Source organism: Phaethon aethereus (assembly GCF_964289735.1).
Source record: "Phaethon aethereus genome assembly, chromosome: 1".
Lineage (NCBI taxonomy): Eukaryota > Metazoa > Chordata > Aves > Phaethontiformes > Phaethontidae > Phaethon > Phaethon aethereus.
In genome coordinates this window covers 200,449,133-200,464,705 of record NC_138575.1, presented here as the reverse complement: position 1 = coordinate 200,464,705, position 15,573 = coordinate 200,449,133, and the positions used below count along the sequence as shown (strand labels likewise).

Genomic DNA, 15,573 nt, shown 5'->3' with positions numbered 1-15,573 from the left:
ACTGACCTTCTGCTTCAGGATGGTCCTGAACAATTGCCTTTCTTCACTAAGAGCTTCAGTGCACACTGCTACTGCAGCCAGACATGGGAAATACAGGAATGGACACCAAAGAAGGAGCTTTATATTCACATTTCATCCCTGCAGCCATCTTAGTAGCTTCCTGTGTAGATTCCCTTGCCACTGTTAGGACAGACCCAGCAGGGCCAGGTAGAGCGGGGAAGGGGCAGCAATTCACCTGGCAGCCAGCTCTGCGGATGGAACTGTTTGACTCTGCACCCCTCTGCCGGTAAGTGAGGCCATAAGCCAAGGAACCCCAACTTTACACCCTGCAGCACCTTGGTAGCAGTGATATGCAAGGGCTCAAGAATCAGGCCAAAAGGACTTGAATTTCCAGGACCTGCTTCTCTTTCTGCTTTTGATTTATACTTGAGTTTTGTATTTTCAAAATCAAGGAGGGGAAATCAAGAGAATGGCAAGGAGCACAGCCATGACGAAATGGAAGGGGAAAGAGAGATTAGGTCAGAGAAAATAGAGGAACGCCGAGTTTCTGGCTCTTAAGCCAAACCAAAATCTTCTCAGACTTCACTGAGCTTCACCACCTTGATGACTTAAAATTTGCCTCCTAAAAAAAATTAGGAACACCTAATTCAAGGGAGAGGGAACATACACTCATCTCCATTTCCCCTGCAACCACTAAACTACAAGGCTTGCCTTTGGCTACATTAGCTCTCTAGCTGCATGAAATTGTCCCAATATGTGTGCACATTTTAGTCATTGTCAAAGCAGCTAAAAAAACCCCAACAGTTCCCTGTCTCTCCACAAAGAATCAGCCATGGCAGGAAGGTAAGCATCAGCCTTAACTCAGCAGCATCTCTTGGGAGTAAAGCCCATGATGCCAGTCACCTGACTCACTTCTCACCAAACCCCAAATTCTGTATTTTAATTACACTTTTCCCAGAAGCCGAAGGAAAGCTGATGAAATCTCATTTTTCAGAGATGCCGCAGTTTACACCCTCCTGGTGCAAGAGTGATTGGTATCAAGATGAACTTCTAAGTGTATTAGGGGTTTTAATATACCAACACTGGGATGGTAGGAAAGGAGACAGCAATATGTTATCCTCAAGCATTTATCATTATTTAACTCAGGTTTAATCTTAATGTATGCCTCAAAGTTGTGTCCAGATCTTCTCTATGCTAAGCCTGAGCACCATCTCTCATTCCTCTCTGATATCTGGAAAGTATCAGGGAATGAAAGTTATGATGAGCCCCAGTGTTTCACTGCTTCTTTACATAAGGCTTACTATAGTTATTCCTCGGGTGTTAAAGCTTCATTGAAATAAAACAGATACAGTAACAAAGGTATAACTGACAGTCATATTGACCGATGTGCTTTTTGATTCAACTCTATAAATATTTACTCAGTACAATCCTTTAGAAGATTAACTTAGAAAGTAGTTCCAGTTCAAATCCCTGTTTCATTATGATGCTAAAAGAACATTCCCCATACACCACACATCCAAGCAGGAAATACAGAGAAATTATTAAACTTGTCCGGAGCATTGGGAAACAATCAGGAACATCCCATATGCATAAGCAACAGTGCAGGAGTGCTGGGCACTCAACTGCCATTCTCTCAAGTTGAAGGATTTATTCCCTCATGGAGCTTCTCTTTCACAAGCATCACTCTGTACCACAAGCTGATCAGTGCTCCTGAGCCTCACAGCAGAAACACAAAACAACTCCGCTTTCTTTACGCAAAGCTAAGACGGGAATTAGAGACCTCTTCTCTCTCTCCCCTGCATCCCTAGGATACTAAAATTGGTGTGTCTCCGGTTTCTAGGCAATTTGGCTAGTTTTATACAGTTTTGGCAGGGAAGCTCCTTAAGGCCACTAGTAAAGCAAACTCACCAGAGGAACTAAAAGAAAATTGAGGTCTTCCCATTGCTGCAGGTCTACCAGATTTCTTCTATCATTTCACCTCCCTTAAGCCTTAAACTTGCTCCCAACTTCTACGCAGCATGAGCAGAGAGGGGTAACCGAGCTGCAAGGCTGAAGCTCATTACACATTTGTCAGTGCTCAGGTGTTAGATGGAACAGACTCCAACCCTTAGTCATGGACATCAGGAGACACAAAAGCTCATTTGCCTCAGTACAGTATGCAGAAAGAACTGAACACGGACTAATACAGTGAAAAGAACCTCTGACCTCACATTCCCTGAGCAGACTTACATTTTATGTGTCATATAGTGATCTCTCTGGCTAATAAAGTTCCTCCCTATTTCTTCCCTATGGTAAGATGATTAAGCTACCTCAGGCTGGAAGGTCCCAGAGGCCTTTACCTGTCTTCAACCCCTTCCACAGGTGCCCACAGGGGAAGGCATAACTTAGCCATACAACATTTGTTGCAGAACTTTATTTGCTCCTCAGGCTATAGTAAATGAAGCAAAGACACACGCTGCTACAACGGGCAAGAAGCGAGACTTTCAAAACTAATTTTCAAATGGAGAAAAAAAATCCTAGAAAGCAATCATGAAGCTCTTTAAACTTCTTGAGAATGATTCAGGGAAAACCTCAGCAATTCCCATGCTTAGTAGAAAAGCTCTTTTTTTAAGTTATCTATGTTTCTTTTGCACAATAATAAATATTCTTGACATCAGCAACACTTAAAAATCCTTACTAAAAACATGAGTTATGATCAGCCCAAGTCAAATTGAGGAGTATTTCAGAAAGTAAAACATGAACCAGATCTTAATTATCTTCATGTGCTAAATTCATTGCAGATCTGTGAAGGTGGCTTCTACACTAGGATAAGAACACACCTGTGAAATCTCAGGAGCATCATTTAAATTTGGCAGAGAATCTGTCTAAGGAGTTGGAACACAGTCAAGATTTGGATGCTTGAAATTTAGGAAAAAAAAATCAAATCCTTGTATTATTTCACAAATTTGGCATACTGTCACTCAATCATCCTGCTCTCGCCCACTACAGCAAAACACTACCATTATTTTCATAACTCTCTTGCAGTAAACAGACTAATCTGTGTTGAAATTATAACAGCCAACAGCTAATTCAGAAATAGTTAGGACAGGAAAAATGAAGCAAGTTAGTGGAGAATATTTCTTCTAAGAGCCTAACATCAGGTATTAAAGATGATCAGACCCTGAGGGAGTCAGGTATACACACACTGACCATGATATGATTCACTGAATAGTAAAACATTACTTACCCACTACCTCCTGTAATCGATATAACTAGCTGCCTAATTATAAATGTTCTAATTTTCTTATCTGTTAACCACATTCATGTCTGCTTAATTGTAGAAAGAAATAGAAAACCTAATATATACACATAGACACATATAAATAAAACTGATGAACAATGTGAAAATTGCTTACTACTTGATACTCAAGTGACCAATCTATTGAGTTCAAGTTCCTCGTGTGTTTCTAACTAGGCAACAGCACAAGATAAACATCCCTTCCTGATCCTTCTTAAATTCAAGACTATATCCTGAAGCATGAGAACTTCACTGCTATCTAAGCATGCTGAAATGCAATATATTAATGTTCATAACAGTGTTCAGCCCTCTTCAAAAATCCAGTTTCACTACTTGACATCTTCAGGCAATTAATTTTTCAAAACACAGTTAATTACATTTTAAATATTATTAAATCAAATAACCTGATTTAATTTTATAATTTCACTGGCATTTCACAGTAAGAACATTTGCACAGAAGGAATGAACTTTGTCCCCAACATCTCAAATCCAAGGCTTCACTGTACTGAAACCTTCAGTTTTTCCCTTTGCAAACATGAAGAGATTCAAGTGAACTAACTTAATCTGAGAAAGGAAAGAAAATTTTAAGTTGTTAAACATGGAAAAAACGGTCGGTGCTTTTAGCTCAATCCAAAAGGACCAATAGGAGTCGGTCCTTTTAGCTCAATCCATTTTGGATGAGTTTTTCTTTTTGTAAGAGATTATTTGAGGAGTAAGCACTGGTAAGACCCATCCATTTAGCTACTCTTACCTCAATAATATACAAAACCACATTCTTGTAGAAGCAATATAGTATGCACTTGGTAACTCGATTGTAACTCCAAGCTCCATGGACCAACAACAGCTTCTCCAAGTAGGAAAACTGAAAGAGAGAAAACAAATTTTTACATATATGTAGAACTGTTTAAAAAAAAAATATTGGTTAAAGTAAACCCCTGCCATCAGAAAAACACCCTAAACAACTCAGACCAGCTATGAAAGCTGTTCTTCAAGCATAATATTTAAACAGCTTAACAGAACATACATGCGAAAGAACCCCACCAAGTATTTACAGGAAAAGCCTTTTTTTGTAGGAAAACCCCTGAATGTTTTAAAGTGGCCTTCACTGGCTTTAAACAGCAAAAAGTCTTCAAGTAATATTACTATTCTCACAGCAAAATCAAGCAAGGTTAAGATAATAAAGCCTTGTGGATTGAATACACGAACTCTTAGTTTCAGTGTCGAGGAAAATTCCTGTGTTTGAGGACTTACAAGGTTGAGAATCTCCTTTCTCTGTGTTAAACAGTCTGATCATTAGAACTGTCTTGAGCCAAAGTAAAATGCACAAGGGGTGAACACAATAGATGCATATATAGAGAATGGATACTTATGTTAGTATTTTCAGCCCACAAAATGTATACAACCGTGTGTTATACAAAGTGCCTAAAATACTGTATAAAAAAATAAGGAGCATTTGCCAAAAAGGGAAAGGAAGTTCATCTTGTAAAAATGGATACCTGTTAATGTTAGTTCGAGGCTCAAATGCAGCTTCTCAATTCAGCAGTTTTGAAAATGGACTTTTTTAAGAGCAGTCTCGCAAAGTAGCCTAGGAAATGCATAATTTCCCAGTCTTAGCTTTGTCACTGAACCTTTTTATGGCCTGCAGCATTCCTCTTTTGTCCAGTTACAGACAGCTCAAACTGGTGACTAAATTTACCATTCAGCATGTGTGTACCTGAAGGGTTCTTGGCCACTAAGGTGGGACCATTATTTGCTTTGCTTCCTTTTCCATGAAGTGATTTCATAGGAAGAACTTGAATTCCTCAATTTAGATACCACATCACTTGTTTTAAGCAAAACTTATTTGAAATTGAAAGCTACAGTAATGAATTAGGACTGCCATGAGATAGCTCTGCTCCCATGATTTCCAGCAATGAAATCACTGAACCACAAATCCTGTAAGAACAACCTCTCTCCCATGCATGAGCAACTCAGATTTGTCAGGATATGCCAGCAAGAAAGGAGAGAAAATAAAAGTTAACCAAACTTCATGGTTCAGTCTCTGCCCAACTTGAGTCAGGACTGAAAGTGGGACACTCGCAAGGGAGTAGTTGACCTACCAGACACCTAATGCCTCAGTTAACAGGCAGCACAGCTACAGTTTTCCTCATCAGAATTCACTGATATCATCAGTGATGGGAAACTTGCCACTACACTCTGACAAGTCACCCCAAACACCTCTTGTACAGAATAGTTAGACACACCTAAAAAGCTTCTTTCTGCTGAGTTTAACGAGTGACCATCTGGAGTTCAAGGCAAGGAAAAATGCTACTATTAATTGCTCTCTGGTCTGTACGCTCATGAAAACGAGTGCACTGCATAGCACAGCAAGGAAGATAGCAGTAAACTAAATAACGCAGTTCTGAGCCTGTTCACACTGGTGAAGAGTCCCATTAAGATGTGGAAGGAATTAAATTTGTTTTGATGCTGGTCACTGAAATTATGCAAATGCACAGCTACTAGCATACTTGAGTGACTGTAGGGACAGGGCTTTACTACAACACTGCCCTTGTTTGGACACTATTGTATTTATGGAGTTTTAGATCAGAAGGTATCATTATGACCATCTGGCTGGCCTGCTGGCAAAAAACTTTCTGTAAGTTTTCAGTCATCTCTGTATCAACCCCAGCATAACTTTTTTTATACAGAGGTTGTATCTTTTATAAAAATACACCCCATCTTGACCGAAGCATGAGGTGCAAAGGATGAGGTGATGCCATGTTGGGTGGGGGGCAAAGGGGGGCAGCTAAGATAGTGAAAATGCATCCAAAATTTTCCAAAGAAGAAAACTGAAACATGAACATTTGTTTAATGAAGTCTCCCTAGTGAAAAAAAGGAAACAGTCCCTAGACACCAGATGCTGTTTGGATTAAGATGATAAAAACTTTTACTGAAGAAAAAAGTTACTAAATTCTACTACTGTCTCTCTAAACAGTTAGGTCATTTGATTTGGGAATTCTCTAAATAGGGATCGTTGATGCAATATTGTTTCAAGGGAAAAGGACGATTCAAACAGATGCTCCTTGCACCTGTGGAAGCTATTTAGAGTAGTCAGACACAAGTTGCCTTTTTATTTTTGTTTGGTTTCTGCTTTTATTCCCCCTGGAATCCTGAACAAGCCTATATAGAGATTTTGCCTTCCATAAGTGCCTACTTCTGACACAACTGCATTTCAAATACCATTTGAACTTGAGATGCTACATAATAGTGCTAGTCTTAAATTACTCAATAAGAACATACTCTGCCTTCAAGGCATGCACATACAGTAACGCTTTAGCAGGATTTATATGTCCTCACTGAAAGAAATATACCCCATGGAGATCAAGTTTTTCTTTTGAAGACTTTTTGAAACACGTTACCATACACTATTAGTCACCTTTACAAGAGGGATTCTTTTGTAAGTTTTCTAATCAGCACAAAGCTTTTCTATAGAATGACAAAAAACACAGTTCTGCAGTGTTTTACTGATTTTTGAAAGTTAAAATACTGTGCGACCAGCTTTTATTTCATACTGAACTAAGAAGATTCATTGCTATTGTCAGTAACTCCTTGACTGGAATTTAAACCAAGAGCAACTTCCACATTCTAACACTAAATCCAAAGACAGAGCTTTTGTTAATGAAGAAGCAACAAATAAACATGGAATTACTTCTTCAGATTTAATATTACTGCCACTAACACAAAAGGCATTAAGTGCGTAGGGCCCTCTAAGGACAAAACTCTCACTGCTTATGCTTACTTAAGATGGAAGTAATAAATGATCTCAGGAAGTCTAAGAGCGTTCAATTAAGTTATACAGCAGAAGCAGTATATAGTCTACAGAAGTTAAAAACGAGGAATTCATTACAAGATACCTCAGACTTTACGATTACAGCAGTTCCTATACTGCTATGTATTTGAAATATGCTACTGTTTGAGACAATAAACCCTTGATAGAACAGCCTAAAAACTTCCAAGATAAATTTGGTGAGAGGTCTCAGTTATTCAAGCCTGAAACCCAGGATGCTTTCATCAGAGCACAGAACAGAGCAGCAATACAAGATTGCCACTTTGCTTCACAGCAGGGTTAACACAATAAAGAGTTATCTCTGCAACCAGCGTTATCCATGCCTTTTCAAAACCTCACCTACTACTCAAACTATCAAAAGATGGTAATATTTCATATCACTTGGTAGAGCAAATCTACCTACATCCTGCCAGAAAGGAACATCAGATGATGATCACAGATGACTGAGGAGACAGTGGATTGTCTCCGCTTTGTCAGCTCCATCTGTCCTTGTCCTGCAGTCAGTCTCAAACACACAGAGCACCTCAGCTATAAATAGTATTCAGACGATGTCCAGCAACTGAAGCATCTCCTTCCTCTTTTATGCTTCTTTTCAAGTCTCCATCCTACATCTTGGTTTCTTCAGTAAAACAAAAAAGGCTTTTTACTCTCCTCTTTAGCTGAAGTAATCCGCGTTGAATTTGATGGGATACTTTAGCAACACTCACCCAAATAACATTCAAAATTACATACCCAAAATGAAAACACTGGCCAGCTCTCTAGAACCGTGACCAATTCTTGGATACATCATGGGGGTGGGGGAAATAAGCAAGGAGGAGACACCTTGAAATAAGAATTTCCAAACTGCCAAACTCTTACACACCTGATTACACTTTTTAGTTAAGTTACACTAAAAAACATGTTGATATAAGCATCACAAAGTGCTACTCCCTGATTACTGAAGAGCCAAGACACTGTACAGCTGTCAGGAGGAAACTGAAACTTTGAAGGAGGGTGGAGCCCAAGAATACAAAATCATAATAATGAATCTAAGCTACGTTTAAGACAGCTGCCTTGAAAAGAAAACAAGCAGAGATGCTCTTCGCTCAAAGGCTAGGAGAAGCCATCAAGCACTATACGGCGCACAGCACATCTCTGACAACAAGATATGGCAGTTGCTTTTTTTCAGCCTCTGACCTGGGCAATAGCATAGTCTGAGCAATTGGTTGCCTGCATGCCCTCGTTGCCACTGATCCCCACTCCAACATGAGCTGTCTGGATCATTCCTACGTCGTTGGCACCATCCCCAATGGCAAGTGTTATAGCATTGACGTGTTTCTTGACCATGTCTACTATTTCAGACTTCTGTAGAGGAGATACTCTGAAAAGAAGAGAAAAAGGTGTCAGTTTTTCACATGCTGAGCTATGTGCTTTTCCCAAAAGGACAGCTGTAATCTACAATTAGAAGTAATCAAAGGGCAGTTGCTGGCAAGTTTCTTGATTCAACAACTAAGCTTCAGAACCTGTGCCAAACAGTTTCAGAAAGAAAAAGCGGCTTTAAAAAGAATTTCACATTTATCATTATTGGCTCATATTTTATGCAAAAGAGACCAAACAGATCTGAAAGGTTTTAAAGCTTTGTTTTCCTCCCCCAGCCCCAACCTGATACGCTTTAGCATACACCAGTGATGTTGTATTGGGAACACTGGAGAAGGGAGCTTCCTCTTCAGCTACTACAGCTTACAGATTGTAACAGTTCAGGCTTCCCTATCTGCTGTCAACACTGCATCTTCATCCAGGAGGTGGAAGACCACTAACACATTCAGAGAATAAAACAGAAGTTTTCCATGGCTTGCAAGAGGTACTGCAGGCCTACCTTATTCCCTCCTCCAGCTTACTGACACACTTGCCCCGCCATTTTCCAACCTCAGACTACACAGGATCAGAAAGAGTAAGTCCTCTCCCTGATCTCCCATACGCCTTGCGTGCTGATGGAACTCTGATTTCAGTGATGATGTTACTCAATTTCAATTCAAAAACAAAAGGCTGACTCCATAACATCTGAATATTCTTATCAGTTTCATTGGTAGTTACTTTAACCTGATCCTTCTGTTGTTTTACATCAGTTCCAGTTTGATAAAAATTCATGGAATTCAACAGTTAAACTAGTCTGAACCAGGGAGAAATGGAAAAACATTCAGGATTAAGTTACTAAATTGGATAAGACACCCAAAATGCCCTTTTTTCATAGAAAAGGTGGATCAGGTTACCAAATCATATGAGGTATTCTGGAAATACCTACATGTAGATTAAATATTTCCATTCTAAGCCCATCTGTACAAACAACCCTAATTCCTTTCCCCATCAGTTTTAGTTAAAGTTCCAAATTATTTTATATTCCCTTAAATAAAGCTTGAGATGTAGAAAAGTTTTGTCTAAAGTCAGCCACATAACACTCACCAAAAAAAGCATAACTGATATCTAAAAGCTTTAGTTTTAAAAAAGGGGAAAATAGGGAGCTTGGGGAATGGGGCAGACAGCTGTTTTTTTTACGTGGCATTTTTTCCAGAGTCTACATCCTGTAGAAGCAGCTTACACAGCCTTTTAATACACCCAGCAGGATTACTGCTGATCAAAAAAAAAAAAAAAAGAATCGGTGTTATCTTCTTCAGCATTTTGCTTTATGGCCTTTATTTTGCTTAGTGCTGACCACATCTTAAAATAACTTGATGAGTAATCACAGGAGAAAATTCTTAAGAAAAATTGCTGGGCTCAAAATTCACATGTGAACTAAAATCACCTGAAAAGTCTAGCAGCTGTCCTGCTCCTAAAAGCTGAAAATAAGAAAAAGCTGACCAGGCCATAAAATTTACTCAATATCGTTGGATAGATTTATTAAGCTCTCAACTACCTGGCAATAGAGATGCCACTTGGCACTGTAGGGACCCAGTTAAACTACCAACACAAAGTCCTAACACACTAACCAACCTATGATGCACGAAAGGTGCCAGTTCATAATTATAAAGCAGCTCTGAACATAGTCTGCATCAAATTTTAACCTCTCTCTCATACATACATACATGTACACTCCCCTCTTCCCCATCCCCTAATCTTCACACGATAAAGCACAGAGCAAGCAGTCAACAAGGACTTCAAGCCATAAAACATGAGCTCCAGAGGGACTTGAAGCCAGTTCTGGAGCAATAGGATTGACAAGTGCATAGACCCCCATTACTAGCCCCAGGGGCACCTCTAGTGCACAGGAGCATATACTTTTGGCAGTTCCCTCATGCAATTATTTCATGGCAGCTGAGCACTTTGTGTATCTACTAACAACGTCCTCAGACAGACACATCTCAGAAGTCCAGTTTGCATTCATGTAGTTTCCAGTTGCATGGCAATAGAAATAGCCAAGAAGTTTTCTGATTTTAAATATGCCTAAGGTAACAGGGGAATGAAAAAAGACAGACTGTGAGCAAGCATCTCCGATCCTGTAGTTAAGATAGCAGCTTATCTACAGACATGACCAGAATGCAGCAGAGGTGCTTGAGCTTGTTCTGGCGCAGTTTTGCGGCAACATGTCAAGCAAGCTAAGATAGCCTGTGCTCACTGCTGCGCCTGCAGCGTACGTGTGGCTTCAGATTAAGTTGACTTTGATGTTAATGACCTATTAATGATTTGTCATTGTTAACAATAATCAATTATCATTTATTAATTGATAATAATCATTAATGATTCCACTGATTTGTCAAATCAGTGGAATGCCCCAATATAAACACGTGTAACCACTACAAGATAATGTACATAGAGTATGCTTTTACTGTCTTGACCAAATAAAGTTAATTATACCCACAGTTACATAACACACAGTTAAAGACTAATATCTTTATATGCCTAATAAGACTAAACAAGCTGCAGGAAAAACTAGATACATGCTTTAAACAACAAAAATATTTCTGCACTTGGTTTAAGATGATGAAATCTAAGACAAGATTTTAGCACAAAGTGTTACGTTTTAGTAGTTTGTTCTAAACAGAAGCTTTATAGCAAGCACCCTCTTCGACAGCTCCCCATCAAGTACAGCCCCAAACTCCAGAGAACGGAGCTGCACGCAGCACATTAACTACAAAATCTGCAAATTGAGAGGGCTACTGATGTCCGAGGGGTTTTACAGCCCTCCCCTCCCAACTCACACACTCTGCCTCCAAACCTCTTCTCCTTGTAATCTCTTTGGTACCCACACACAGCATTAGATGACATTAATCCCCTTAGCCCGATGATCAGAGCTGCGGTCCGTTTCTTCACACTCGATAGGCTGTCTACATGAGTAGCAGGAAGATTACAGCACAGGACACTTAACCTGCAGCTTCCCCCAGGTGATATCTTGGAAAGGGAGGAGGAATAGCCAAGTCCACAAAGATTCCTGGACAAACAAGTAAGTTGAAAGCAAAAAGCTAGTAAGAACTTTGGAGAAAAATTTTGCAGCAACAGGCAGCCATTGGTAATTATAATTTGGTGGAACTTCCCTGGCTTTCACTGCAGAGCTCACTGCACCAATATCAGGATGTAAGCCTCGCCTTGATATACACCCAAATAAGAATTAAGGTGTGAACAAAGTATCAGTTGCATCAAGATTTTCTGCTTACTCATGTATTCATTCACTGGTCAGACACCAATGTTTCTTACAAAGGTTCCAAGAGTGCAACTCAAAGGACTTCACTGGAAACGTGTGTTTATACGTGAGTTATTTTTAATGTCTCTGCTCAAAAGCATCTTTGACAACAGATACAACCAACCTAGCCTAGACTGATTCTCTCACACATATTCCTAGGAAAAACACACCAAAACAAACAAAAACCCCCAAGAGTCAGGTTTCAAATACCCCCATAATAACTACAGGATTAAGCTTTCAGATTCCTGCTCGAACTGCTTCTCTAGGAATCTGGATTTAACCTACTCGTGCTTTGGTTGTCAGAGCGCCTGGGGTCAGGACTGCACCTTTATAAAGTGCTTAGTGTTTAACATTTGGCTGTGCAACATAAACTGTTCATAGGTGTTGGAAGGGATGCAGAAAGTTAAGTGTCTGCCGTACAGCAGACCTGCTACTCGCCCGCCTCTGGGACTTCCGTCCTGTAGCCTGGCTCTTGGGAGCATAAAAGCTGATACGGAAAAATGGAAGGTTCTCTTCAGTCTCAAACCTACTTAGTCTTTATCAGCATCTTTAACAGATTAATACAGGAAGCAGTTTCCCTCCTGAATGAGATGACCGCTGCCTTTATATCATATTGCTTCCTCTATGCCCTGTCTCGCTTCCACCCCACTAGAAGTAATTCCACTTCTTTGTATACTCCCACAAAGTAGAAGTATACAAAGCACTATACTTCGGGAAGAAGCTACGAGAGAAATGCAGCCCAGAGCCCAGGACCCTCAGAAAGACATAGACCTAATTATCCTCAGGTCACTTAAATCCGTAAGGAAACTGTGGAAGGAGGCAGGGGTAAGTAGTTTGAAGATAGTGCAGTACTATATTGTTACTAGCAGTAAATACTTTAAGGTCCCTCTTCTACTTAGAGGAAGCCCATGGCAAAAACAGCACAGGGGACAGCATGGAACAGTACCACAGCTGGTTTCCAGAGGGTGTTGTAGGTGGCTTCCCACCAACTTCTACAGATCAGCTCGTAACAGCTTTAAACTCCCAGTCTGCATTTACTTCTTTAGCCTGGGCACACATGTTTATGGGCAAACTTCTTACCTGCTATGTTTTGCCTGTTCAGACAAGTTCTACTGATACGGCTGAGCCTTAGGTAAGTCCTGTGAGGAGCAGGGAGCTGGAAGGTTTGCTCAGGCTTACTTTAGTTCTTTAGGAAGAAAATTCAAGCACAGATGGAGGATCCTCCAGTTCAATTTTCTTCATCAGGAATACTTATGGGACAACCAGAGTAATTCGTATCGGCTCTGTTCATCTTTCAGCATAAGATTTCACAAAAAAACCCTAGTGAAGTGGTAATATTTTCAAAAGTAAATATCAAACACCTTATTTAGAAACCCATTTTGGTAGAAAAATGTTTAAAACCTCAAAAGTAAGTAGAAGCAAAACTTCAAAACACCTATTTTAGCCAAGCAAAGTAATAGGGCTTTAACTTCAATTTTTAATGTACTGCAACTGATATAAATCAGTCAATTCTTTTACCACAGTTTTTGCAATCTGGCAAGGCAGCTATCCCTCTTATTTCTAGACTCTAACACATCAAGATGGATGCAATCACAAATGAGATGGGAAGGACACAATCAGCACAACCAGTCCTATGTCACATAGGTCAGCTACACTACACAAGATACTATCAGTGGGACGTGAGAAATAGTTTCTCAATTCTGTCTCTATGCGTATCTGTATTTATTGCACAGCTACAGATCCATGGGAGCAACTGAAAACAATACTTCTCACAGGCCCTTAAATTACAGCTGCATCATTGCAGATGCTTCAAAGTATACAAACATAAACCACAGGTGGGAAATAAAAATTAAGTATCTCAGAAAATGATTAATTTATTGCATTCAAGTCTGAAGGAGCTAGTGAAGACAGCATCCTGCTAGAGAAGACACTGAGACTATCAACTGTGTTTAAAAAGATACATGATTAATAAAGAACAAGATAAATAAACTTTATTGGAGTTTTTTTTTATTTTTTATTGTCTTATATTTACCTGTAAGCCATAGGCAGAAAAAGATTAGGTAATTTAGAAAAGATCCGTTTATATCCAGACCATCTTACAAGGCTGTGAAGGGAAGGCAGCTCCACAAGCTCTTCCACACCTGAGCAAGGCACAGCTTGATACTGAGACTCAGCACTCTCCTCTATTCCTTTATTCCCTCTATGTGTGTTGTTTTTTGTGGGTTTTTTTTTGTTTGTGGGTCACCTCCCCCAAAACAAGGAGACTAGAGCATTTCTGTTGAAGACCACATACTTCCCCCACCCGCAATTCGATACAAAATACTCTTAACACATTCTTACCCACACTTTTAAATTTTTAATGTTCATTCGTGAAAAGAGGAAGGCAAGGAAGGAAGCTGTTACAAGTATTACCTCCTTCTGCTTCCACGCTGTAACAGGGATTAAACACAAAGACATTAATGTCTTTAACATGAAACATTAATTTGATATTCTACTTCCTTGAAATGCCTTGTTAATGCAACACAAGAGGCCCTTAAGAGTCTGCCTTTATTGCAGTGAACATGATTTTACCCTGTTCTATCGTAAAATACACCAGTACTTCAAAACACTCCGTGACCTCATCTTTAGAAGAGACAGAGGGGAGACAGCCCAGAAAGAGCTGAGAGCTATCAATAATATTGACATTTAAGTGTATGCACTGGTCCCCAGAAAAAGCAGCACAATAAATTAACACACCACTAGAAATAATGCTCAGAAAGCAAGGAATGTTTCCATGACATCATATTCAGCAGTTTTTAATTATACATTGATTTCTCCTGACACACTACAGGTACAGATTTCAACTAGGTGGCATCCAAAGAAGGGCTAGTCTTGAATTAGTCATGATGCTCCCAGGTATCTTGGGTAGACTTGTAATGATGCAGTAACCCACACAGAGGAGAAACAAAAGCGCACACACACACATCATATTGACTCAAAACGTGCGTTAAGTTGAATGTTTTTCATTTACCAAGTGCTCCAATCTCCTTCCCTTGCTGACAACCATGATTTCACAGGGACTGGCTCTGGTGCAGTACTTACGACTTCGGAGACAGCACCAAGTGAACTGATGTTCATAAAAAGCACCAAGGGAATTCATCCAACTAAATTTAAGTGCCTCCAATGGAGACATTTCTATCTGCACTAATCACACCATGCTCCTTTTATAGTTAGAGAGAAACAGGCACTTCTGGAGGGCAATTCATCTGGCTTATTTTAGACATGTACTTCAAGGGTATAGTTCATCTCCTCTTACAAATGCCCTTTTCTCTACACCAAGGTAAAGAGGGCCAAATGTAACTAGTTCACATGAAAAAGCCTGCTGCTGACACGTAAAATTACACATCATAAAACCCATCTTGCATTACTGCAGTGCTAAATACCTTCAAATTTATCAGGTGCACAAGCTTTTCTTCTCTTGCTTTCTGTGAAGGTGGAATGCCTGCTTCCTCCCAGCACAGGCACCCCATGCTGAATTGATTGATACACCATGTCCTCTTTCCCTTCTCTTAAAATTCTTGCTTCTTTGACTGCATTTCCAGCTCTTGCTAATTCTTTTCTACAGTGATTTCCCAGTCCCCTCTCTTCTGAACACAACTAGAAGTCCTACCAAACCTCTACTGGCTTCTATGAAAACAACTGCAGCTTCACCACCCTTTGCTATTTCAGCTGCATTCTCCCTTCTCCATACTTTCTTCATTTTTTTTTTTCTTCCTGAGCAGACCATCCTCCAAACTGCTTCACTTGTCCAAGTTTAAAATTAAAAAATAAACTTGAAAA

The 15,573-nt window shown here is 39.7% G+C and overlaps 1 protein-coding gene across 1 annotated transcript in view; it reads right to left on the bottom strand.

Annotated features, from left to right (window-relative positions):
* Positions 1-3,760: 3,760 nt before the first annotated feature.
* Positions 3,761-15,573, bottom strand: part of ATP8A2 (ATPase phospholipid transporting 8A2) — a gene marked incomplete at both ends in the record, with an annotated part of 152,134 nt that continues 140,321 nt past the window's right edge. Inside the window, 3 exons of the mRNA XM_082014781.1 lie at positions 3,761-3,841; positions 4,029-4,139; positions 8,280-8,463. Coding sequence (XP_081870907.1) covers positions 3,761-3,841; positions 4,029-4,139; positions 8,280-8,463 — 376 coding nt within the window. The remainder of the gene's footprint in view (positions 3,842-4,028; positions 4,140-8,279; positions 8,464-15,573) is intronic.